This window comes from Callorhinchus milii, unplaced genomic scaffold (assembly GCF_018977255.1).
Source record: "Callorhinchus milii isolate IMCB2004 unplaced genomic scaffold, IMCB_Cmil_1.0 Scaffold1, whole genome shotgun sequence".
Lineage (NCBI taxonomy): Eukaryota > Metazoa > Chordata > Chondrichthyes > Chimaeriformes > Callorhinchidae > Callorhinchus > Callorhinchus milii.
Window position 1 is genome coordinate 21,764,242 of NW_024704742.1, and position 27,530 is coordinate 21,791,771.

The 27,530-nt window shown below is 40.3% G+C and overlaps 1 protein-coding gene across 2 annotated transcripts; it reads right to left on the bottom strand.

Moving 5' to 3' along the window:
* Positions 1–21: 21 nt before the first annotated feature.
* On the bottom strand, positions 22–27,443 carry anapc10 (anaphase promoting complex subunit 10). 2 transcript variants are annotated; one of them, XM_007899174.2, is made up of 5 exons: positions 27,141–27,443; positions 19,548–19,695; positions 18,836–18,926; positions 12,769–12,889; positions 22–734 (listed from the first exon to the last, which is right to left on the bottom strand). In XM_007899174.2, the coding sequence occupies exons 2-5, from the start codon at positions 19,660–19,662 to the stop codon at positions 504–506; spliced, it is 558 nt and encodes a 185-aa protein (XP_007897365.1). In that variant the 5' UTR covers positions 19,663–19,695; positions 27,141–27,443; the 3' UTR covers positions 22–503. The 2 variants fall into 2 exon arrangements, with proteins under 2 accessions (XP_007897365.1, XP_042197210.1); XM_042341276.1 differs by lacking the exon at positions 27,141–27,443 and adding an exon at positions 22,430–22,511.
* Positions 27,444–27,530: the final 87 nt, after the last annotated feature.

A 27,530-nucleotide genomic window follows, 5' to 3' on the forward strand; every position in this document is an offset into this window, starting at 1 on the left:
AAGTTCAATGCTAACCAAACATTTTCTTAGCATTTGCTTTTATTGATATCATAATATCTCCCCCCAAAGTAGGTTTGTGTACCAAATTTGATTCAGGCTTACCTTATTTAGATGATACAAGACATCCCAGAAGAACTCTGGGGCTATCTAAAAACAGCATAGTGGCAATGTGTGGCATTCCAATTTAAATTCTCTTTAACTTGCACAGCATTTATTCCATTAACCATGGCATTGATTGGTAATTATTATAATCAAGAGTAGTTTTATTTTTTTTAATAAAAACATCTGTATTTGCAGAAGGTTAACTCAATCTCCAAATTAGCGACCCCAGGTGCAATAATTCTGATCAGACATTAAACCAATACATTATAAAAGATTTTATAGGTGTAACTAAACCATTTTCAAACTACGTGATATGTACACTAAAAAAATTCAAGCCACATTGAACAGCTTGTAACGTTTCAAAACAATGTACTGTCCAATGCATTCAATGTGATTTTCAGTCACCTAATGCAGCGGTACATCATGAAATCTATTGTGGTACATCTGGGAAATTTGCCGATTGAACTTTCTTCCACTGGAGTATAGACTTTAATTTGTCTCATGTGAGTGTCTCTTCCATTCTGATGATTGGCCAGCACAGCAATCTGTATCATAAAGGTGCGGATGGGCTTCTTGTTAACATCAGCAAGAGGAATGTGAATCCAGCCACTGGGCTCAACCAGTTCTAGTTGCTGTAAATTAAAAGAAAATAAACTATCAAAAATGTGTTGTCATTTGTTCTCAACATAAACCGCAATTTACTATAATAAGCCATAATACATTATCTGTAACAGCTTCTTGAAATAAGGGGAAATTAATCTTTCAAATTATCTTTTTGATAGTTTCCACTCTCACACCTACTACATTTTTGGCAAGGTTTTGAGTCCACCTTTCAGATGAGTTGTGAAACCAAGGGCCCAGGCATTGCTCAAAAAGAAAAGGGAGCTTCTGCTAGTGTCCTGGGCAACAATTCCCCAGATAAAGAATACAATGGATTGGTCGCTTCATGGCCGTTTGTGGGGCACCGTTGTGCGCATTGGTTGCCGCATTCACCTACAAAATACAGTCTCACTGCATTCTACAGAAATGACTGAGGCGTTTTGAGAGGTTTTGATGTGATAAGATGCCATATCAATTGCAAGTAATATTACTACCATAAGAACAGTTACAATCTCATGCGCAATAAGAACACTGGATAGCTCTCTTTGTCCCGTAGACAATAACACACAAATGATGAGTTGGAAATGATCTTTATAAATTTATTGCACATAGATTGCGTGATATAGCTCATGCTAAATCTTAGCAACTTGTTCTTCCACTCAGTGCCCTGAAACACAATCAGAGGCTCCCCCATCCTCATTGAGTAAACAAGCAATCTAAGTGAAGCCAAACACAATACTTTGTGAAATGATGTATGGACACCACATGTAAACAAAATTGTATTATAGATGAAAAGCACCATAAATATAATACATCTGCCTTTAATTTATATAAATTTAACAACACAGTAAAACCAGGAGTTTGTTTCCAGAGTAAATTTAGTTGTTTTATTTGAAACTAATAGTTGACAAATTCACTTTGAGGAACAAGAGACACTATTAATCAATCGATAATCAAAAAAAATGTCTTTCGAGTTAATCTGAAGATCAGTTGCTACACTGCCAGGGCTGTCCTTAGCCTGATTTGTCTTTGTCCAACTGAAAATAGATGGTGCAACTCACTGAAGCACTAACATATGCCACAAAGTGGGAGCAGAACATAAATATCTGCAGCCATTCCCGTGTCGTGAGATACTGAAGTCAGCAATATTATCACTGCACAAAAAGAACAATCATCCTAACACTCTCCTGTATCTACCAACAAAGACCTGTGGGCTATTCTTATCTGGAGATATACATTTATATGGCACTTTTCACATTTGGAGGACGTCCCAAAGAGCTGGACAATTAAAGGTTTGCACCCAAGCTGTGCGGTACGGGAGGATGGCTGAAAGCACAGTCAAGGAGGAAGGTTTTGAGGTAGAGCTCGAAGGAAGTGAGAGAAGGGGTGAGGCAAGGGATTCCCAGATGGAGTTCCAGAATGCGGCAGATGTGCTGAAAGCCTGAATGCAGATGGTGGGAAAGATGAAGCATGCCAGTACCCGCTGACCAGAGGGAGCTAGCAAGTTAGTTGGGTCTGAGAGCATGAAGAGATTTAAAGGTTAGGATAAGAATCTTGAACTTGATCCACTGGGGGATGGGGAGCCAATACAGCCGGACGAGGATGAAGGTGATATGCTCGCTGAGTCTAGAGTGGGAAAGGATACGAGCTGCAGAATTCTGTATAGTCTACAGCTTTTGAAGGGCAGGTAATCCAGCCTGGATGTCATAAATACATGGACAAGGGTCGTGGGTGGCCAGAGGGGAGATAATAATAATAATCATCCTCGCATTTAATATAGCACCTTATCACATCTTCGAGACATCACAAAGTGCTTCGCAGGATATATTGTAAAGTGAATTGACTGTATGTTTTGTGAGCAAAACACAGTTGCCAACTGCTCAGTGTCCCACAAACAGTCATGGATACAGTGACCAATTCATTATTTTTTTTTGAAAACATTTTTAAGGAATTATTAAGGTGGTGGCGGATTAAGGCAATGGTACAGAGATGGGCAAAACCTGAGAGATTTAAGACTAGAGTCGGAAAAAACACCTAGGTTCCTCACAGGCTCAGCGAGGTGGAGTATTCATCTGTTTTGAACTCCCCCCCCCCCCCCCCCCATACTTTTCTTCTGCTGATGCTCTCCTGTTACTGACTACAGTGTAAATAGACTCTCTACATTTATCCCATTAAATCTATATCATCAGATTTCCACCTTTCTCAGCTTCAACAAACAGTCAAAACTTTGAGATCTCCAGGTGACTATAACTTCTCACCCCTGGTACTATTGTGAATCTCCATTGTACCCTCTCCATTACTGTGTCGACCCTTCTAAAATGAGGTACCTAAAACAACAATAGTCCAATTGCAGTTTAACCAATGATCTGTACAAACTAAATATTTATGCACAAACTTAAAATGACCTTTCTTTTATATCCTAAAGATGCCATAGCTATTGTTGGAAGAAACATAGAAGAAAAAAAAAGTCACAGGGACTTTAGGATTAATAAATTCAAAATCTTAAAGAGTTAAATGTTTTAAAACTTTTTCCCAAAATTCTAGTTGTTTCCAACAAAAACAGAGTAGACTTGTATTTTTCTATTAGAAAAGAGGGGAGTGCATTGTGTGTATATAGTGTTCAAGTACAGCATACATTCACTGGGCTAACATCCCATGAGTCTCCAACAAAAACTAAATGCATGGCACGGAATTAAAAATTGTTTAGCTTGGCTGCATGGACTTTTGACTGTTTTGAACTATAATAAATCACCATGCACCAGGCTGACTATGGAAAATATTCCAAGCAATATTGCCATTATATCCTATTTACATATTCACCTCAATCTTTAATTCAGATTGGAGTAATTTAATATCAACCCAAGGTGTTTGAGGAAGAAAAACTAATAGGTCTCTCGAAAGTATAAAATTTGAATGTGCATTCAGGCTTTACTATTATCTAAGATTTGGTATTTCCTCTGATTCAGGCATGAAAGCATGATGCCAAGTAAAAGTTGCATTTTATTCTTAGTTACTTAAAGAATAGTAAACATGCAGAAAACATTAGAAAAATGAAATGCAAATTTAGATGTATGCAACTTACATAGTTTTCCAAGGTCATTTGGGAATGCTAAATTGAACTGAGCTTTCACAATGCAGACAATAGTAACATTTTCCAAGTGGTTGAACACTTACTCTAAAATTGTGGAGAGCCAACAGCAACCTATTATGCACCAGCATAACCTGCCACCCACATCGCTGAGGAAACAGCTTTCAAACACATGCATTAGGCTCAGAACTTACTAAATCCTTTAACACCCATTCAAATTTTTACAACACTTCATTTAGTTGAAAATGCTAAAAAAAACTTAGCTTTCAGTTGTTCCTGCAATGAACCTACTGTTGATGGATCAATTGTGAACTCAGCTGCTATCTAAGATATGCAACCAAAAAATGATTTTAAAACAAAAGTGCCTAGTGCATTATATTCTTCGCCACAATTGTGAAACACATTGAGCGATAAAAACTGTTGGAGAAGTTCCCAGTGTGCATACAGTATTCATTAATCTTAAAATGTAATATATTGTTGTGCAACATAGAATTAGAACCTTTTCTTTTCAGCATTTTTCTCCAAGATTCTGTAAGCTAAGTCCAAAACACCAAGTAGACAAAACAGTAAACCCCATGACAAATACACACTCTGATAAATGTACAGAGAAATTGGGTAAATTAATAATGCACTATATTATGAATCAATTACCATATAGCTGGCCACTTCAAAAGAAAATTGTGAGACATCCCATCTCAGAATTCTCGGAGAAACTTGCAAAAAACCATGCAACAACCTGCTGTCAGATCAGAGAGCATCAACCTCTGCAGGGAAATTGATTTCACTACATGCAATGATATGAAGTGAACATCTTAACTGCGACAGGGTCATTCCTCAGAACAAAAAGAACCTTTAATTAGTATACATTATGGTATTCCTGAGCGGGGGGGGGGAAGGAGAGAAGATCGGTGGTGAAGATACACAGCAAGAATTGTCACACACACAATAAAGGCTGTGAAATGTTGTTGAAGATGTGGAAGTTTCTCAAGCTCAATAATGTCAGAAATATGGAGAAGCCATTTTGCATAAATTGTTAATTTGTACATCCTGAAAACTACAAAGGGATTAAGTTGTTGGGTCCAAAGAACAAAATCTTGCAAACACTCCTATAATGTTTCTGAGCTCCAAATAAACCACATACATTTAGAATCTGAATTTGACATTCAGTCAATACAAAGAATGTAATTTTTGCACAATGCAACTAATCTAAAATAAAAATAAAATTCACAAGTATTAGTTGTGAACAGATTTGTAAATACAGCAGCACAAAATTAAAATATAGTTCATTAACTTAGCTACTCTGGATGTTGTACTTCAAACAAATAAAATACACAAATGTACTTGAAATTTTACTGCTCCGTAATTAAGTTTTGAAGAAACATTGTTTAATATTGAGTAAACAAATGAAAATACAGGAATTTCAAAAGAAAATACTGTAACAAGATGTAGGTTTTGCACTGACGTTGTAATTATAGTTGTATGGTGGTAATTTTACAGTATGTTGAGAATTACAAAGTGCTATTGAAAGCAGATGCGAGAAAAAGTTAATGTATTACAAAAATATATAGAAAAGCACATACACTCCCTGCTGGTAGATAAAATAAATGGGATTTACAAATGGATTTCAAGGGTTACTTCAAATATTAAATTCTTGTTTTTTTTCCCCACTTCAACACCTGTTAGAATAATTTCTGCAGAAGTCTAATCTTACTTTGCTTATTTTTAAACTTTATATATTAAGGTAAAATGTGAAATCAATTGGTTATTAATGGCAACATCCAGCTTCATTACCATATCTATGGCAAAGCTCCCTTCTTCAAGCTCGTCCTGAACAGCTCATTTTGCAATTTTTACAGCTGCAATTGGATGCTTAAATAGAAGTTTAAGCTAATATAGAAATTGCTGAAATATATTGCTTTTGAAACATTAAATAGCATCAGGATGTGGTACCATTCTATATATAGTTATAAGATTTTACTAAAACAAGAATTTATTCATTCACCATACCAAAGCATGCTAGTTGAGTAAAAAGGGTGAGGTACCAGAGGTAATGCTCCATCTTTTTAGCAAGCATACAACTTATTTGATGCTACTATGCTATAATAAAGAATCTTTAGATTTTAGATAGCGCATTGACATTTAAGCATAGTGGTTTTATGCTTTTGTGGGTGAACAGCTAAGCCGTGCACAGAAGTCTCCTACACTCATGAAGTGAATGCCCAATTTTATGTGGAGTATTGCTGGCCAGGTCACCAGGAGAAACTCCCTTCTGTCTTCAAATAGTACCACAGGATCTTTAACTTTCACCTCAACAAGCAGACAGGAATTCAGTTTAATGGTCAAAGGACAGCAATTCTGACAATGCAACACTTCCCCAGGCACTGCATTGAAACGTCAGCCTAGATGCTCAAAGCCCTATTGTAGGGCTTGAACCACCGATCTTCTGATTCAGAGGCAAACATGCTGCAAACTAAGCCAGGCTGTTGGCTAATATTTGCTGCCTATCTCCTTCATAAGCCTTGTTTTGGTGGTGTGAAAAAGAGAACACCAACTTGTCCAGTTGAAGCCACAGATATAATAGACAGACACCTTTTCTATACTATAAAACAAATATTTATCTTCATGCCTACGATGCCTAAATTCTAGAAATTAAGGGGACCTATTAGAGGTATTTATTCTAAATGGGGCTGAAAAAGCAAACCAGAACAATTCTTTACAATGCACCAAGTCAGTAGAACAAGAGGTAATACGTTTAGAGTTGCAAAGGCCAATCAGGAGATACCAAGAAGTATTTCTTTAACCAGAGTAATTCATGACTACAACAGGGTGCCAGGAATGGTGGTTGAGGTCAGGATGCTGGACTCCTTTTAAAGAACAGTTTGAAGCTGTGATGGGAAGATTGCAGGGTGGGTATTCTGGAAGGATGAGATCAAATGGTCTGAAGGGCCATTCCTCATCTAAACCAATTTTATGAACTAGCATACTTAGCACAGTGCAGATTAAAGTCTAGAAATCGTCAGTGGGGAACAAGGAAGCTGAAAGAAATCTAGGGATGCTGGCTTGTCAAACTAGTTGAGCTTAAATCTCCAAAGGTTATACTCAAGCTGTACAATGCTCTGGACGGGCCACACCTGGAGCACTGTATACAAAGGGAAACTGCCAAGGCCCTAGATGCAGTGCAGAGGAGAGCAGGAGAATGTGTTTCATCACCAGCATCACAGGAATGAGCTATGAGCAATGATTAGATGAAATAATAAGAATCCTTGCATTTATGTAGCGCCTTAGCACGTAGCTGAGACGTCTCAAAGCACTTCACAGGATATATTGTAAAATGGATTGACTGGACTGTAGATTCCCTAAACAGAAGCATACATGATTCTAAGAAAACAAACCCAGAACAATACTTTCAGACATGCAAAGACAGCAGAGCAAGAAGTCCCAGGTCCAGGTTTGCAAAAATAGCAATTTTAGGACAGAGATCAGAAAGTATTTATTTACTTAGAGGATAATTAGTGACTGGAATGGGTTACCAGGAAGGATATTTGCAAAAGCTGGACTCGTTCAACAGCTTAATGCTGTAATGGAAGGATGGTAGGCTGAGTGTTGTAGAGGTAAGAGATCAAATGGGCCTTCTTCATCTAAACCCCTCTGATGATTTTGGGAACCTTAGCCTCATTATTGGTAAATTTTGTCTCTTAGCAATTCATAGTTGGTTTCAAACAACTGTAGCTTCAAGGTTTCTTTCTCCGGGTATTATACAGACAATGTTTTTTTTAAAAGAAACAGTTTTTTTTAAAAAATTCGCTGAGGGAACTCAAGTGTATGATAGAGATGAGACACTACACTGAGAAAGCATTAGAGATCTGCTCAGCTAATGTCTGCCTTTTTGTATTGAACAAGAGTTTCATAACTACACTCTCAAATAGCAGGCAACCTACTAAGGTAAATTTTATGAGAGGATATTATGGCTTACATTATCCAGAGCCCAAAAGAAGACTCTTTACATATACATTTCAAGAGGTTCCTTTTACTGAAATTTCATTTTGCAAAACAAGCATCTATCACGTAAATACTACTTTATGGAACAATGCTGAAAGAATTATATTGACACTTTTAGCGGATTATATTTATACAATGGACTGGACTACTTTATGAAGAAAGAAAAATCCTGCACATGTTAAATCTAGCTATGATCATGAGTTGCATCGGTACGGTTAGCACAAAACCAAACAGTGAGATGTTGTTTATGTAATAAAAGTGGTAAGTAATATTTGTAATGAAATTTTAGTACTAATTTTCACTCACATGACATTGTCTGCCATTCCTCATTGCTAAGGTGTTTAAACAGGCTTCCTGACCCTGTGAGATCTTGTATTGCTGGTTATTATAAATAATCTATTGTACGAGTAACTGGTTGCTATTAATAAAAAAAACTAATAAACTTTGAGTAAGTAATTTATAAAATGCATAAATACAGAAAATGTAAATACATTTGGCAGATACAGCCTGCCCAGAGCAATTTACAGCTTGAACATGCCTTCTAGGGATCTAAACTCAACTTGTTGGACAATTATAGCCAGCATCCTATTTGCCCTATTTATTGCTGCCTCACACGATTGATACCACCAACCCTAGATCTTTTAGCCACAAAATGGAAGGAAGAAAATGGCACTTTACAAGAAAGTAAATATCCCTTATATTTATCATTGGCTTTAATATTCATAAGTGTAACCAACAAAAATGATGTTTTATGTGTATACCACCTACACAATGCCTCCTCATACCAACAATCTGATAAATGTACTTAGCCTGAGGGAGAGTAGGCTTGTCCATGTGACAAAATACCAAAGCAATGCAAAAATCTACCTACATATGGGAACATAGGAACAGAAGTAGGCCATTCAGCCCCTCAAGCCCGTTCCACAATTCTATAAGATCATGACTGATCTATACCTCAACTCCAATTACCGACCCTTCCCCATATTCCTCGATACCCTAACCTAACCCACTTCAGTCTTGACAATTTGAATTTGATCCAGCGTCCACAGCCTTTTGGGGGAAGAGAGTTCCAGATTTCCACTACACTTCAAATGAATAACTGCCTCCTGATTTCACACCTAAATGGCCTAGCTCTAATTTTAAGATTATGTCCCCTTGTTATGGACTCCCCCACCGAGGAAATACTTTCTCTGTATCGACCATATTGAATCCCTATATTAGTTTAAAAACCTAAATTAGATCTAAACTCAATGGAATACAGACCATGTTTATGCAACCTGTCCTCTTAATGTAACTCTTTAAGCCCTGGTATCATTCTGGTAAAACTGCACTGCAACCACCTCCAGAGTCAATATATCCTTCAGCGCCTTGGGACGTCCTCCTGACGTGAAAGGCGCTTTATAAATGGAATCTTGTTGTTGTTGTTGTTCCTGAGGTGTGGTGTCCAAAACTGAACTTAGTACTCCAGATGGGATCTGACCAAGGCTCTATACAGTTGAACCATTATTTCCTCTACTTTATATTCCATGGGCCTTAAGATAAAGGCCAACATCCCATTGGCCCTTTTGATAACTTTTTGTACCCGTGAGCTTGCTTTTAGTGATTTGTATAGGTGCTCCTCACAGTTCTTAGTTACTCACCATTTAGAAAATTCCATCAGCCACAGTTTTGCCCCTCATTTAATCTGTCTAAGTCCCTTTGTAACTTCCTGCTCCCATCTACAGAATTTATTGTGCCTCCTAACTTTGTGTCATCTGCAAATCTTGATACAAAACTCTATTCCTTCATCCAAGTTATTTATATACATTGATGAAAAGCTGAGGCCCCAGTACAGACCCCTGGGGAACACCATTTGTCACGTACCAGCAATCAGAGAATGTTCCTTTATCCGTACTCTCTGTTTCCTGCTCCATAATCAATTACCAAGTCACGTCACAAGGTTTCCTCCGATTCCATGCACTTCCAGCTATGTATGAAAGGAGGGAATTCCCACATGGCTCCCATTCTTATGCAATGGAATAGGATTTGGTCAAAAACATAAAGGGGAAGGAAAGTTTGAGGTCGGAGGAATACTTTCTGTTCAAATTACCGAGATACTTGTGAAAATTACATACACCTTACAGCGCAAAACAGACCATTTGGCCTAACTAGTCCATATCAGTGTTTATATTCAACATAAGCTTTCATTCATCCTAATCCCCTCTCCTAATAGCCCAACTGTCAAGGATCAAGTCTTGAGAGAAGACATCTCAGGGGGACCTAATATGTGTATAATTATTTTTTTTAAAAATGGGATTGAAAAAATAAACCCAGATCAATGCTTAAGAATGCACCAAGACAGTAGAACAGGAAGACATAGGTTTAGAGTTGCAAGGGCAATTTCAGAACAGATCCCAGAAGTTTTTTTTAACCTAGACATAACTACAGACATAACAGTAATAACTACAACAGGTTGCCAGGAAGAGTGGATGAGACCAATTAAGAAAACAGCTTAATGCTGTGATGGCAGGATGGCTATTCTGGAAGGATAAGATCAGAATGTGCAAAGGGTCTTCTTCATCCAAACCGAACTTGTGATCTTGTGGAGTCACCATTTTATACCGGTAGAATTTGTTTAATAAAACAGATAAATAGGGAATATCTCCACTTTAAAAGACTGGGGACTGCCTCGTCACAAGTCACTCACTCTAGAAAAAAAAAAATCAGAAGTGGACATCATGCAACACTTTTCTGAAACTAAAATAAATTCTAACTTTGTGAAGTAATCCCTCCAAAACAAAAAACAATAATAAATTGGTCATTTTCAATCCACGACTGTTTGTGGGACATTGCTGTGCGCAATTGGCTGCCGCGTTTCGCCCACAAATATACAGTCAATTCACTTTACAGTGTGTTCTGTGAAGCGCTTTGGGGGGTCCTCCCGACGTGAAAAGCGCTACATCAAATGCAAGGATTATTATTATCATTATACGATCAATTCACTTTACAGTCTATTCTGTGAAGCACTTTGAGACGTCAAAAAGACGTGAAAAGCGTTATATCAAATGCAAGGATTATTATTAAGTGTAAGAATTTATGTTAGAACAGTGACGCCTAGTGGTCATTTAAAGTCAACACCCAAACTCAAATGGCTTATGTTACAAAATTATTGGCAAATCACCAATTAAAAAATTAACTTCAGTATACCAAGGCGCCACCCACAAACTATGTTCGCTGATAAAACATTGGGTTGTAAAAAGGTATAGAGTTGTAAAAGGACAAAAAAAACACATATGTTTAAGGGAAAAGATACTTGTACACATACATTGAAAGCGACAATTCATGATACACAGGTAACACTCCCTCACTCATTGTTTTCTAGAGTGAGGAATTTGTGACCAGGTAGTTCCCAGTCTTTTAAAGTGGAGATATTCCCCATTTATCTGTTTTATTTTAAAAAATTCTACCGGTCTAAAATGGTGACTCCACAAGATCACAAGTTTGGTTTGGATGAAGAAGATCCTTTGCACATTCTGCTCTTATCCTTCCAGGATTAAGCACCAAGAGAGTCCTTTACCAACAAGGCCTAAATAAAGTGTGAAATCATTTAAGAAATATTGCAAATTAAACCACGGTATTAATATTTGTCAATTTTTAAAGTTACCAGAAAGTTCAACAACAATTTGCATTTATATAGTGCCCCTCACCCAGGGTAGCGCCCCAGTGTGCTTGACAGTAGAGGAGTATAGCGCCTAGCGGGGGAAGTGACTGTTGGCACTGTCGAAGCGGAAGATCTTCAGGCGCAACCTGAAGGAGGGGGTAAGGCAGAGAGACAGGAAGAGTGTTCGAGAATATCAAGGCGTAGCGCTGAAAGCGTGGCCGCTGATGGTGGCGTGGAGGGCAGAAACCAGTGGTTTGTTGGACGTAAAGGGTTTCCATTTAAGAAAAATCCACGAAACAGTAAATCATGTTAATTTTGAAGTGAATTATAGACTAATTGACCTTTATGTACATCTTTCAAAAATGTAAACGTCTGCATTAATTAGTTGGCCATAAACTCCCAGTTAAGATATCAGCCACTGTCACAAGTTTAAATTCTGAGGCTTACATTTTTTCTTCTTGGAAATTAATAGTTGAAGTACCATTCCTTTAATATTCCATGCTTGACAAATATATAAAAAGAGTCAGTCATTCAATAGATTCTGAAGACAGTGTGGCTAGTTTCTTGCAATAAGAGCGAAAGGAACATTATAAGACAGGGTCTTGGGACTACACCTACAGGAGCAACATTTTTGGCTTAACTTTATAATCTAAAATGCTGCATCAAAAGTTATACTTTAATTCTCACCTGGACTTTGAGTATCGAAAGGAAACTGCAAAAGAAGTGTCCTTTATTTAAAAGGGAGCAATTTCCCTAGTTAACGAGTGAACATAGGATGCTGTTGGATTCAAATACTCCTGGGTAGTTTGCAGAATGCAGCACTAGCTACCAAGAAATCGGAGAATTTCTAAAACTTAATTCTTTGAGTACATGCCAATACTTTTGTAAAGTTATTCTAAAGTGCTTTGCTTGATTCGCTTGAATCTACAATTACTCTATGTTCTTGTGTTGTAAATTTAAACAAAATTATTTAAAACATCTCTGTGCGATAAATCTACATCTTATTCAATTAGCTAAAGCCTGTCACTAAAGTAAAACTGTCTGCTTACCGAAAGAAATGGAGGCGTTGAATGCCCATGTGCCACTATATTAAATATTAAAGAGTTGTGTTGCTGGAAATTGCCATTAAGTAAGATTGCATCACCCAAGAGAGGCACAGTTCTAGGTCATAGGAGACTCGGTCTGCTTAGGTAAGCTGTGAACATATTCATTTAATATTGTTACAGAATTACAGTTATAGAAATCCTTTGCAATACGTCACACCATTACAAATGCTTTACAAGCACATATTTGCTGAATCTAAGTTAATATTTGCCAGAAAGATGCTATAAATTCATACCCGCATTTCTTTTAGGTCATGAAAGTTGTTTCCCACTCTGACAGAGACTTTACTTGGAGTGTAGCTTTCATCAGATTTGTAGTCGGCATATATACACAAGGTCTTCACGGTTGTTTTTCGTCTATTAAAACAAGCAAAATAATCCTAGTAACTGAGATTATCAGAAATATATGACATTAGCAGCTCATTGCTGCATATAATGGGAATAGTTGTATTTTTTCTTTTCAATGAAACCTATCAAAAGCAAACTAAAATCCACTCATGTGGCACACTTGAGAAAATTACTATCATCTCTATATACTGCTATATATTTGCCAATCTCTTATACTTGAACAAGTTCATAGTTGGACTCATTACCACTTGATAGAACAATCTTACTCTATAATTCCCTTCATGCCCTAGAAGCTTCCCAACTTTCTAATCTTCCACTACCCCTCTGCTCACCTCCTCCGCTCAGCTAACTTAGGCCTGCCACACATCCCCCACCGCCTCTGCACTGGTGGCCAAGCCTTCAGATGTTACCCTCCCTCTACCATTCTATGTCTCCCTTTTCTTTCGTGAAAGGCGTTACATAAATTTGTTGTTGTTCAAACCTGCCTCTTTAGCCACGGATGGGTATGTTCATCTGCCCTTCCCCTTGCTTGGTGTCCGACCCCATCTTTGTAAAACTCTCCAAAATTTGGAGAGCTTTACAAAGATGGGGTCGGACACCGAGCAAAGGGATTCAAAAGGCGCTTTAAAACTGTTGATGTTAATAAACTGTTCAGTGTAAATGTAAATATCAGGTAAACTTAAAATTCACAGGGCAGCAGACATACCAGGTTTACCTTCCTCCCCAAGTCTGCCACGTACATACTGTTTTTCTTTTAAAATGAAATGACTGTACAGCCCCATAGACTGCTATCTCCAATTCCAGAGCCTGTTTTTTTTTCTATTTTAGCAACAGTTCTCATTCTGAATTAAATACATGGCACACAAATTCCTATTTATCAGTGTATACCCTATTTATGAAATTGCTCTAAAAGTCAAAAGTACATAATTGTAAAGGGGCCCACAATTGAAAGGCTGGATCTTATTTTGAGAAACTGGGTGGTCTGTGGCAATTTTCAGTACCTGAAGCATTCATTACTAAACTGACAAATTATGACTGATAACATTGACCTCCAGCCCCACCCACTCCTGTAACTTGCTGAGAATCAAATTGAATTTTCTTTCCATAAAATCAATACTCCTAAAACTGGGCTGCAGACTAAATACATATCCTTAAACCCGCCACATTACAGCATGGGAAAACAGGATTATGTAGCAACTAATGTTACCAGTAATTTTAGACTGAATATACATTGACATCATTGGAATCCTGTTAACACTTACCACACTGAAATTTTTTACAATTTTTTTCAGCTGGATATATTTTTAGGTACTGTCCCGCACTCGAAGAAGGTCTCAATTAATAAATGTGATGTTTATTAAGAGAACTATAACCCACAGAACAAATACTGAACAAATAGTCATGACATACAGAAAAGGAAATGAATAACTTGAGAATTTGTAAGGTCATCAAGGCAAAAGTAGAAAATAGACATGCAATTATCCCAACAATAAAATGCACCAAGGGAGTACGATAATTACAGGAAATTTTAATTGCACTAAATTAAAAGAGGGAAAAGAGGGAAAAGATCTTTGAAAAAGTCAGTTCACAAAGCTAATTCATAACTGCTTCTTAACAAGATTTTGTGCGTTGGGGAGCAGAGAATGGAGTAAGAGACCATATTTGATCTTATATTTAGTATTGACAGAAAGAGTGGTTGGACTCCTTAAACATAGTTTGATGTATTGATAGGAAGACTGCCGGGTGAATATTCTGGAAGGATGAGATCAAATGAGTTAAAGGTCCTTCTTCACCTAAACCAATTTTCTGATTAGTGCAAGCCTTCATCTTCTGCCATCACCTCTCATGGAAGGTGTGATGTGAAAGAAATTATTTGAATGCAAATTGCTGTTGTGCTTGAGGATATCTTTATTAAAAACAATCTTATCCTTTGAACCTTCCCTTAATATTCTGGTATGAAATGAAACAACTTGATTTTTTCCCTCCCCAAGCACTGGAGGTAACTTTACTTATGAAGCCTTATACCACTAGGACAACCAAAAAATGCCTACCTTTATAAGCAAATCACATTTCTTTACTTTTAGAGGTCATGCATATTAGTATAAATCCAAGTACAAAATGCAGGGTATAATCATAAAATAAGACTTGTCGGGTAACCAATCTATGTAGTCTAAACATTGATAGTGCAGTGTAGCAGTTCCAAAGGAAAATAACATTTTAGGATGTCGGTGAGCTCATACATTTTTGAGTACCGTGTTCAATTGCAGCTACTGTAGGTGTGAAAATATGAAGGTAGTGGAAAAGATTTAGACGGCAACTCAACTCTTCTGGCTTATGGAAAGTGGCTAAAGGAAGGCATGTCTATTTTAATTTTAAAAAATGTTTTTGCATGTAAAGTAGAACCACAGAAATTAACAGAACAGAAAGTTTAAATGATAGGATTAGAATAGTGAGATAACATACCAAAAAAACAAAAAAAACTGCAGACATGAACATAAGCTAAAGAAACTTTCATTTAGCTTGCCGCAATAATAAAATAATCCTTGCATTTAATATAGAACTTTCATATTTGCAATGAACTTGTGGCATAGACTGCCACCTAGTGAATTAAATACCAACTCGGCTTAAGAGCTGTACTGTAATGGAAAGTGGATCATTCCCAACTCAACAATGACTAGAAGGAATTCAGGGCAGGAAAAAGTCCACTTGGATCCTAATGGTGTTGACCCATTTCCAACGGTGAGAGGAAAACCTAGTTCTCTCATTCCCTCCAAGAATCAGAGATGTAAATACCCGCATGATTGAAGACCTTATTAGATAAGCAATCCCTTTTCATTCTAGGCATCTTCCACATAACACTGAAGTATATTTAACCAGTGGCTGTGAAGGCAAAGTATGGGTTCTTACCAAGAATCGACAAGCTAAATGCAACAATAGACCTACCAAAATGTACATTATATGGGGCTGCTACATCTGAATAATAAAAGTACGAGTTACAGACGTTATAGCTTCACAAATATTGGGGTTGAAAAAGGGAAATGGTAGCCAAATTGACATACTGCTTCTCCTGCAAAGTGCCCACTGCTTATCACACAAAGCTATAAGAAATTGGCTCCAACTTCAGGCACATATGTTCCACATATGCTGCGGAGAAATGATTGGCGCTCATATTTAAAAGTGGGGAGATGTGGGGTTGAGAGAATCCTCTGCAATTTCTGCTCGATTAACTATGGAATTTAGGAAGCCTCCATGATGTTTCCCTCAGGTTGGGATAAAGTCTGTGACGCGCCACATGATCAGACATTCTAATGAAAGTACTTCAAATAAAAATGTAAAGTAGAACTACAGAAATTAACAGCTCCGAAAGTGGCCATAGGGCCATTATGTCTGTGCTGGATGCTTGAAAGAGCAATCCATTCAGTCCAATTTATCCACCTTAACAACAACAACTTGGAGTTATACAGCGCCCTCCATGCTGGACAGCATCTCAGAGTGCTTCACAGTACCTTATCTACCACCTTACCTCTGAAAATTGAATATCTTTTTAAGATATCTATCAGGTTCTCTCTTGAAAATACAACTGCGGAACAACAAATTATCAAATTAACCGAATTACAACACGACAACAACAAATTATTTATATAGCTCCTTTCACAGCAGGAGAACGTCCCGTTGCAGGATTTGGACCTGAGCTAGGGGCGGAGGCAGGAGGGTAGGGTTAGGAGAATGACCGAAGACGCGGTCAAAGAGGAGGGTCTTGAAACTAGCCTTGAAGAAAGCAAGGGAGGGAGTGAGGCGAAGGGATTGTGGAATGAAGTTGCAAATGGTAGGAGCATTAAATTCAAGAACAGAAATAATGTCACAAAGGGTCACTACTTTTATAAAATACTGGAGTGGATATTCCCCTCATGATTCCCTCCCCCCTCATTTGATTCCCTGAGAATACTGTGTGGAATATAGCTGGAATAAGAAAGAATGGCCATAACCGGAAAATAGGAATAGGACTATAGAAAACACTATTTTGTATCCTGAAATTCAAACAATTGGAAAAAAGAATTTCAGGTGCTGTTGACTATACTTTTACTATGCCTCATATTCAATGTCTCCAATCATGCCAAGTCTTCCATGAACTTCCACAGATAGGAGCTAGGTAATGCTATTCACCCTCCCTAATTGTATGAAAATACTCTTATTAATTACACAGCAAAACAGCATTTCCATCATAATAGAAAACATAGCTTTCCTTCTAAACTTGTTCTTGTTGAGACGCTTCACTGCTTTGAGGAAGGAAGAAAATCAGAAGCAGACACATACCATCCTGGCAGGCAAGTGCTCCAAGAACTCCGTATAAACACTATCTGGGTGGCCAGGCACACAGGCACCACAAATGTCAAGTTCTGGAGACTATATTTTTAGTACTTTTTTTTAATTTAGAAGGGGAAAACTTGATGACAGAGTTTCTCGTTGGAGCCAGAATGTGCGAGAGCATTAAACACCAGGACAGTCACTGACCCAGGATAAGTCCTACAATTCAGATCCCTCAAACTCAGTGACCCGATGACCAGAAAAGAGGCTATTGTTTCACGAGGAAAGTCAGCTAGAGATGAGTGGTATACCGCACATCCATTACAGCAGTCACCCATATTAGACCCACATTATAAGCAGATATTCAGATCAGGTGTAACTTATAACAGGATAGCCCTGTAGCTGCAAAAAGGTTAATACCTCAATTATTTTGATATCTATACAATACAGGACTTGGAACCCCTTACATTTTTCACATTCGTTTTCAAATGTTCATCTTTCAAATTTAAAAAAAGCAAGTACATTTCATTGCAATTGTTTGTGCATTCAGTGTACACCCACAATAGAATGAAGTGTAAAACTTCAGGCTTCAATGATCTTGGAGGAACACAAGTTTAATTAGTTTGAGCTGGTACTCCCCCACATTTTGCACCAAATGCACCCAAGGGTAGACAAGCAACCTACTCTCATCCGGGTACTCTTTTGAGGTGGACACCTGTACATTTTCTTGGCTTGAGGCTTCAGAGCAAGCAGCCTTTTGAGACTTTCATGCCATAAAATTGCAATAATAAAACTTGCATTTGTTATATCGCCTAGAACACTGAAATGTCAAGTGTGTCATAAGGAATTGTAAGTGAAGGAAATGGGCAAACAACAGTAAATTTACATTCATCAAGGTCCCAAAAATGGTATTGAAATGAATGGACCATTTCTCAATGATGGTCAGTGAACCAGAAGATCCCCCACTTCTCTTTTTGAATTGCATTGTGGGATATTTAACATTCACGTCAACAGTTGGCTGAGATCTTGGTCTAACAGTTCATTCAAAGAGCAACATCTTCAAAAAGGCAGCACTTCCCAACACTGCACTGGAGTTGGTCTTGATTACGAGCTCAAGTCCAGTTATAGGGCTTAAATCGACTACCTGATCCAGAGATGACATTGCGACCTTTACATAATGTTCCGTGACTGCTGCTGCTACTACGTACGATGAAGCAGTGATTAACACACATCAGTCATTTGATAAGCGTCTCATTGGGATATTTTCAAATGAGTTGGAACATATTGTATACCGTCAATCACATGTTCACATACTATAATAATCTATTACATTTGATATAGGGCCTTATCATGCTGTTGAGACGTCTCAAAAGCACTTCACAGAAGTGTAGTGACTTTGGTCCGTGAAACCCTTCAGCCAATTGTGCACAGAACTACTAACTGTAATTGCTTTAAAAATGAAATGGAGGAATACGAAAATGTTAGTTTTCTCTAAAAAAGCTGCTTTCAAATATTGACTTCCTCAGAATGATGGGAGCATATTTTTGAAAAACAATTTATAGGAAACACAAAACACACAGGTTGACATGAAGACAAACTACATCAGATTTAAGTGAAAGCTTAGATTTTACCCAACTTATACACTCATACCTGAATTGAATGTTGACAAGATGAGGCTGAGACCCATCTGACTGCCAATAGGTTTCCAGATTATCATCACGCAACTGATCCACACCAAATCCTGATGAATTAAAAATTATAACTCCATTATTTTTGTGAAGTATATAGTTTAATAGCCAATCCTTGTTAGCATTACTAGTGAATCCCGGATTTGTACTGAAAAAAAAAAAAAATTAATTACATTTGATATAGCACTGTTCATGTTAGGAGGATATTTCGAAGCACTAACCAGGATATACACGAAAAACCTGCCTGGCCAGACCAATGGGGTCGGGGTGGGGGAAGAGGTTGGAAAACAGAGAAAGAGAAAGAATTCCCAGCTAAGTGCAATTGCATTGCCAGTACCATCTTTCTTCGGTTCCGGCTTTTTTCGTTGCTGCCAGTACCAGCATAGCAATTGTTAGCGAATAAGCCATCTTCTGCTCACGGGATTAAATCGGGTCACAGTCAATATCCCTGGACACTGAAGACTAAGGATGGTGATGCAGGGGTGGTGTGACCACATGGTGGTCTAAGCTAGTCAGGTGCTCTCAACGTTATCAGTGATTCATACTAGTATGCTGCAAAGTTATCATCATTGCTCATTTATCAGATCATAAATTCATGAGTTGAATCAAAGTTAAGATTAGAGATGAAAACTCAAAATGATTTCACAAACTAGACAATTGATCTGCAAGCATACCCGGTTTACAAGAGGAAAGGGACCAAACCGCCTGAGAGCCTATTTCTCGCACTGTGCCAGTTCTTTCCAACTGCTTTGGATCTTCACCGGGTGGAGTCTTACTTGGGGTGGTCATCTTTCTTCTGCGTTTCCAATGTGTAGTAGATGTCTACACAAAATTGAAACAAAAAATTTAAAAAGTCAAAAGCGTCTATAAGAGTCACCTTTTCTTAAAATCATCACAGTAGAATTAGGAAATAATGAATAAGAAATATATGTTGGTTCACCAGCCCACTAACGGTTTTGGCAAAGAAAAATGTGGTAATATACATACACCTCTTTCGCATTATACTGTACTGACATTCAGCAATTGCATCCTATACCCGTGATTTCTCCCGCACCAGGGTCCCTGACCCTATCACCCCCATCCTTGCCCAACTCCACTGGCTTCCCATCACACAGAGGATACAGTTCAAGATCCTGGTCCTCACCTTCAAAGCCCTCCATGGCCTTGCTCCCCCCTACCTCTGCGACCTCCTAACCCCCTACCAACCGGACCACTCCCTCCGTTCAGCAGGCTCCAGCCTGCTTCACATCCCCCACCTCGCCCACCGCACCATTGACAGATGAGCCTTCAGCCATTCTGCCCGCACCCTCTGGAACTCCATCCCGCAGTCCCTCCGCCTCGTCCTGTCCCTTGCCTCCTTCAAGACCCATCTCAAGACCCTTCTGTTCAACTGTGCCTTCGATTACTCTCCTTTCCCCCACCCCTACCCTCCTGCTTCCTCCCCGATCCCAACCCCCAGCTCAGGTCTGAAAACTGACTGTCCAACACCTTGGGAAGTCCGCCCGACATGCAAGGCACTATACAAATGTAATTTTGTTGTTGCTATAGATGTTAGTTATTTTAAAACCAACATTTTAAACTTGGCTACAGTTCACAACATAATAGATAACACTATGGAAACTTAGAAAGGGTAGCTAGTCTACAGTTACTTACTCTACACTTACTTACTCTATACGCCTGATAATAATCCCTGAAGAAGAAAAAAATAATAAATTGGTCACTTCAATCCACGACTGTTTGTGGGACACTGTTGTGCGCAATTGGCTGCTTCATTTCACCCATAAATATACAGTCAATTCACTTTACAGTATATTCTGTGAAGCGCTTTGAGACGTCTAGAAGACGTGAAAAGCACTACATCAAATGCAAGGATTATTATTATTGTTATTAACAACAAATAAAATCTTTGTGCAGTCATGTTCGGACACAGGTTACATCCTGAAAGCATCAACATGCCAAGTATTTTACAATTCAATAGCCAGTGTGGAGGGAATTCACAACCGAGACTACAGCGCCACCTATTGTCCATCTAAAACTGCAAAACAAAATTCAAGAATTGGCTAAACCTTCCAGGTATTCAAAATTTGAACGTAGCAGGACTGGGCGCGAAACAAAAAAATTAAAACAAATTTCCATTGACCAAAAATTTCCACAGGCCACATGTAGACCTTCACTGGCATTCTCCTAGTCACACTGGCAACATCACGCTTGCTGCCCTTTACGGAGCCAAGGATATAAACTTTGACTCAGAGTTTTTGAATCCCTTGAATCCGCAATCAGAAGATAACGTATTTGATACCTTCTGCTGGTAGAATTCAAACAATTACAATTCGGGTACAGGCTCACTCCCACCCCCAATTAGTCTGGCTATAGTCCCTAATAAGTGTACTGTATTTATATCACATTAGTAGAAACACCAAGACATGGACCGATTGGGCTGAGTGGCCGTTTCGGTGCTGTACGTTCTTTGTAAATTCATTCTAACCCAAAAGTTAGATAGCTAATATAACAATGCAAACTTTATCCATAATTCCTGAGGAAAGCACAAAAATTACACTTGAGGACAATTTTGTGAGTTTTCCTACAATTTCTTTTAACTTTTACATAGTCTGTACAGTGCAGAAACAGGCCATTCAGCCCAATTAATCCTTGCTGACACTTTTACTCCAATAGTCTCCACCCACTCCTTACTCCCTTACATATTCTTGTATTTCCTTTTAATTGCACCTAATCTTTCCTCCATATTCCAGAGTTCTATATCCTTATGAACCTATGAGAAAGAAGTTCCTTCTAAATTCTCTTTTAGATCTCAAGTCGCTATTTACTTGGGTTCCCTGGTTACAGAGTTATCAACAACTGGGAACAGCCTATTTATGCTAAACTTACTGAACCCTTTTATAATTTTAATGACTTCTCGGAGTTTCATGCAACTTTAGTAATCAACCAAGAAATAGCATTAGATCGTCAACTCGACTACCTTGAATACACTTGGTGTAATTTAGTTTTCCATGTTAACTATCGGCCATTTTCTTTTTAAAAAACTATCCCCTTCTTAAGCAAATTTTTATTTTATTTTTTGACCTCTATTACAGGGAAGGTAGTTGCTGAGGGACAACTGAGGAAGAACCATTTTGACAGGCATCTTATATACAAAAACAAGGTAAGGGGACTCTTGCCTAAGACATTTTTTATTTATCCTTTAAACTCATATATTTCCAACAAAATTTGCCTCTTGCTAAGATAATACTCTGAAGTTTGATGCAGACAAACTTATAAGGCCAAGTGGACTATAGGTGATTGTTTTTCTATTGTATAATATTGAAATTATCCAAATGAGGAATGAGATCTGGAACTGAACTACAAATCACAGAGTACATTCGAGCAGTAATAGTCTTAAGTGGAAGTGCCATCTAGATCTCGTGAGATTGATGAGGTCAATGGACCCTGTCTGAATATATTTGTGAACCTCCAGTCTATGCCTCTCACAATTTTAAAGGCTTGGATTATATTCCTCCTCAAACTACTTTTCCAGTGAAAAAATAGAATGTGTATGAACCTCTCTTCATAATTTGTAACTGTGTTCCAGAATTATTATTGCTGGTCTTCTCCAAACCTTCTCATTCACTTCAGTATCTTTTTGAAGGCAAGATGTACAAAAGTGCAGCCAGCATTCCAAATGCAACTTCAACATCAATCTAAATGGGCTGGAATAAATGCTTTTGATAGTCACATACGCTGAAGATTCAACCTGTTATTCAATTAATTTTGTTGATTCCAACTTCACGTTGTCTCAAAACCTAAGGAATAAGAAATAACCACATAAACAATCTTGCTTGGCTCCTGTAATTGCTTAACTTGCAAAGCTGAAGAGTGAATGAAGCTGAACAATTCAAGTTCAAAATGTCCCAGGTTTGATCTCTGCAGACAATTAGCTGATGTAAGGCAGGAGAGGCATTAGAGGGTACCAGTTACCACTGGAACCATATTCCATTATAAAATCAGAATAAGGGGGTAAAATTTGGGGATAGAGTGGGGTGGGGGAAGAAAATTCTCTCTTGTAGACATTTTCTTTCCACAAAGCTGCAGCTCAAACCAACATCAGGCAATGCTACTGTGTGTGTCAGCCTGGCTCAGTGGTAGCACTCTCTGAGTCAGAAGGTTGTGTGTTCAAGCCCCCACATGAGACTTGGAATCACAGGCTTCGCTGACACTCCAAGGCAGGAGTATCACGTCTTCATAATGTTGAACAACAAAATTACATTTGCATAGTACCTTTCACGTCGAGAGGACGTCCCAAGGTGCTGGACAGATAGTTTCAGACCCAAGCTGGGGGTCAGGATCGGGGAGGGTAGCGGGCGCGGGGGGGGGGAAGCAGGGTGATCGAAAGCACGGTCTAAGAGGGTCTTGAAGGAGGCAAGGGAAGGGGGCTAGTTTGAGGGACTGCCAAATGGAGTTCCAGAGGGTGGGGGTCGGGTGGCAGAAGGCCTGCCTGCCAATAGTGGGGCGAGTGAGGCGGGGGATGCGAAGCAGGCCGGAGCCCCCTGAGCCAAGGGAGTGAGCAGGACGATAGGGTGTTAGTAGGTCACAGAGGTAGGGGGAAGCAAGACCATGGAGGGCTTTGCAGACGAGGACCAGGATCTTAAACTGTATCCTCTGTGTGATGGGAAGCCACTGGAGTCGGGCGAGGATGGAGGTGATAGGGTCACGAAGTTTGGTGCGGGAGAGGACACCGGCTGCAGAGTTCTGGATGATCTGCAGCCTGTGGAGGGAGGAGTTGGGGAGGCTGACAAGCAATGAGTTTGCGTAGTGAAGCCTCGATGTAATGAAGGCGTGTATGAGTGTTTCGGCGGCCTGCGGCGTGAGACAGTGGCGGAGCCGGGCGATGTTGCAGAGGTGGGGTAAGGCAGAGCGGGTCAAGACGCAGATGTGGCGTGGGGTAGAAAGGATAGTTGAGGGACAAACAAGGTGACAAGGTTCTGGACTGGCTTAGCAAGGTGGAGTGTGCAACCATGGATGGTGATGCTGTCAGCGCCTGAGGTGAGGAGGCGCTGACAGGAGTCAATCAGGAGCCTCGGTCTTGTTGACGTTCAACTGAAGAAACTTTGCTCTCATCCAGGACTTGATGTCCAACAGACATTCTGTTGAAAACCTAGCTTTGCATTAAAGACTAGGGATTTCTAAATTAATAGCAAATATGCTAGTGTTAAAAGTTGTAAGCAAAGTTCATTTATAAATACAATTTATAAAAACGTCCTGAGAGCAATTGAAATGGTAGCCCTTAACTAAAGATCGTTTTGTGTGTGCATGCATTAGTCGAGTACTGTCAGCCTAGTTCAGCAGTATATTGTCAGAGGTGCTGTCCTTCAGATTAAACTGATATCCTGTCCGTTTGTTCAGATGGACATTAAAGATCCCATTGCACTGTATGCTTCTCCTGGTGTCCCGGCCAACATCAGACATAAAATTGATTATTCATTTCATGGCTGTTTGTGCAACAATGCTGTGCATAAATTGGCAGCCACATTCACCTACTAATACTGTAACAAATGCAAGGATTATTATATTATTATAATTTCACCCACAAAATATACAATCATTTCAATTTACAGTATATTCTGTGACGCGCTTAGAGATGTCTCGAAGATGTGATAAGGTGCTATATCAAATGCAAGGTTTATTATAATACATATTCACTGCAAGTTCCAGTAAATTCTGTGAAATTTGCACTGTGAAATATTTTAACATGATAAGGAGCTATATCGAATGCAAGGATTGATTTACAGTAAACTCCTGATAGATAACTCGTCACTTCAAAGGGAAAGAGATCAACAACGAGGCCCATAAAGGGATGGTGTAGCTGGTGTGGGCACTCAGTAGAGGATGGGATCGCATGCTCTGATGCATCGCACAGACAGCTAGTCTATCTGAGAGCCAATTGTACAGTAAAACTTGCACAAGTCTTATGTTTATAAATCGCATAAACACCTAAATCACACATTCACCCAAGTGACATTCAGTTTCCTATCAAAACCACTTAGATTTCTTTACATTACTCATATTACTCACCTCCTAAGTTGCAACAACACTTCACTGCTCTCAATTATTGGAGCCCTTGAATCGCTGAAATTACCCATCAATGCATGTGCACTTACTAGCCAGTGGATAGCAGCATTGAATCGCAGAAAGCATTGACTTGATCAGTCAACACATGCACAGAAGAAATTCATTTTCTGCAATTTAATGCAAATCTAATGTTTGCTGGTAAGTGCGCATGCGATGACGGGTCAAGACGCATTGAATCAGGGAAATGTAGTCTTAACCCTTCCAACCTGCCCACTCCCTACGTTCCCTAGGCGGCTCCCTTACATTCAGCGGGCTCCGGCCTGCTCCACATCTCCCGCCCGACCATCGGTGGCCGGGCTTTCAGCCTTTCTGTCCCCACACTCTGGAACTCCATCCCATGTTCCCTTCGCCTCGCTTCCTCCCTTGCCTCCTTCAATAATAATAATCCTTGCATTTGATATAGCGCTTTTCACGTCGGGAGGACGTCCCAAAGCGCTTCACAGAACACACTGTAAAGTGAATTGACTATATTTGTGGGCGAACGCGGCAGCCAATTGCGCACAGCAATGTCCCACAAACAGTCGTAGATTGAAAATGACCAATTTATTTTTATTATTGTTTTTGGTTTTGGAGGGATTATTATTAGGCTCTGTGTGGAGTAAGGAAACTTGCCCAAGGTTTCGCCCTCTGCCTGGGATTGAACTCAGGTCTCTCACTTGCAAAGCGAGTGCTCTAACCACTGAGCTACAAGACTCCTCAGGCCTGTCTCAAGGCCGGTCTCAAGACCCTTCTCTTCGACCGTGCCTTTGGTCGCCCTCCCACACCCTTAAGCCACCCCTCCTCCGACGCCTGACAATTCAGGACGCTTTGGGACATCCTCCCGACGTGACAGGCGCTCTCTATAGATGTAATTTCGTTGTTGTTGTTGTTAACCCGTCAGTGAATGCGCACTTGCCATGACGGATTACAACAACAACAAGATTTCATTTATAGAGCAGAGCGCCTTTCACGTCGGGAGGACGTCCCAAGGCGCTGTACAGTTGGGTCAGGACCCGAGCAGGGGGGGACATGGTCAGGGTGAGGGGAGGGAAGGGAGGGAGCGAGGAGGGGGGAAATGGTCAGGGTGAGGGGAGGGAAGGGAGGGAGCGAGGAGGGGGTAGAGAGTCGAGAGGGGAGCTGAAAGCAGTCAAAGAGAAAGTTCTTGAGACCGGCCTTGAAGGAGGAAAGGGAGGAGGCGGCGAAGGCACTGGGGGATAGAGTTCCAGAGCCTCGGTGCTGAGAGGCTGAAGGCCCGACCACCGATGGTAGGGCGGTTGGGGCGGGGGACGTGGAGCAGACCGGAGCCAGAGGAACGGAGGGTACGGGCAGGTAAGTTGGGGGATAGTAGGTCGGAGAGGTAGGAGGGAGCGAGGCCGTGAATGGCCTTGTAGCTGAGGATGAGGATCTTGAATTCGGATTACCGAGTGCGCCCTTACCGGCTACCGTTAAATTACACAAACACAACGGTCGACTGAACGCCAGTTGCCGCGGTGGTTGGACCAGGTGCCGGGAGGGCACCGCCCTCTCTGAGCCGTCGCCTCCGAGCGGGGCGATGAAGCTGCACACCTGCCCCCCCGGCAGCCCTGCGAGGCGCGGCCCCACGCCGAGGGCCGGGCGCTGGGCACATGATGCGAGTTGTTGTCATACAAGTTCAGCCTCGGAGCCTCCTCGCTCCACCCGTAGGAACGCCATCTATCTAATAATAATAATCCTTGCATTTGATATAGCGCTTTTCACGTCGGGAGGACGTCCCAAAGCGCTTCACAGAACACACTGTAAAGTGAATTGACTGTGTATTTGTGGGCGAACGCGGCAGCCAATTGCGCACAGCAATGTCCCACAAACAGTCGTAGATTGAAAATGACCAATTTATTATTGTTTTTGGTTTTGGAGGGATTATTATTAGGCTCTGTGTGGAGTAAGGAAACTTGCCCAAGGTTTCGCCCTGACCTGCCTGGAATTGAACTCAGGTCTCTCGCTTGCAAAGCGAGTGCTCTAACCACTGAGCTACAGGACTCCACGTACCCTGACTTAAGTTTGTCGATAACCGCAAACTGCTCTGAAGGGGCCGTCTGCCTCACCGCCCGTTATGAAGCAGTCGGTGTAAGGATGGGGGCGGGAGTGGAGGGGGAGGGAGGGGGGGAGGGGGAGAGGTCCTCACTCACCTCCCGTTTGTAGTCACGGCAACAGCACAGCACGAGAGGCGGCGGTTCCTCACCGCCACAACCTGCGCTCGCGGCAGCCGAACCGAACGATCATTCAGACACTTGTTGACCCCCTTTTTTTTTCCTTCCTTCCTCCCTCCTCCTTCTTCCTCCTCCTCCTCAGCTCAACGAGCAGGTACGGGAGTTAACGTCCGTTTTAAAAAGAAAGAAAGAAAAGAGCTGAGGGAAACGAAACGAAGCGCGCACCGAGAACCGTCCGCTGGCGGTCGGTTGCAGTCGGCGGCTGCGCGCGCACCCACGATTCCCCCCGGCACGGGACCGCCTCGACGGGAGCATGCGCGGTGCCTCCCCGATACCTCGACTCACGCGTGCGCACCAGCTCCAGCACCT

What these genes read in the sequence shown, in the direction of transcription:
- anapc10 (XM_007899174.2), bottom strand. Translation starts at nt 19,662, where the DNA reads ATGACCACCCCAAGTAAGACTCCACCCGGTGAAGATCCAAAGCAGTTG. An exon ending in CTTGTCAACATTCAATTCAG is followed by an intron (nt 12,890 to 18,835) that starts GTATGAGTGTAT and finishes TTGTTTTAATAG; the next exon opens with ACGAAAAACAACCGTGAAGA. An exon ending in ATGACCTAAAAGAAATGCGG is followed by an intron (nt 735 to 12,768) that starts GTATGAATTTAT and finishes TTTAATTTACAG; the next exon opens with CAACTAGAACTGGTTGAGCC.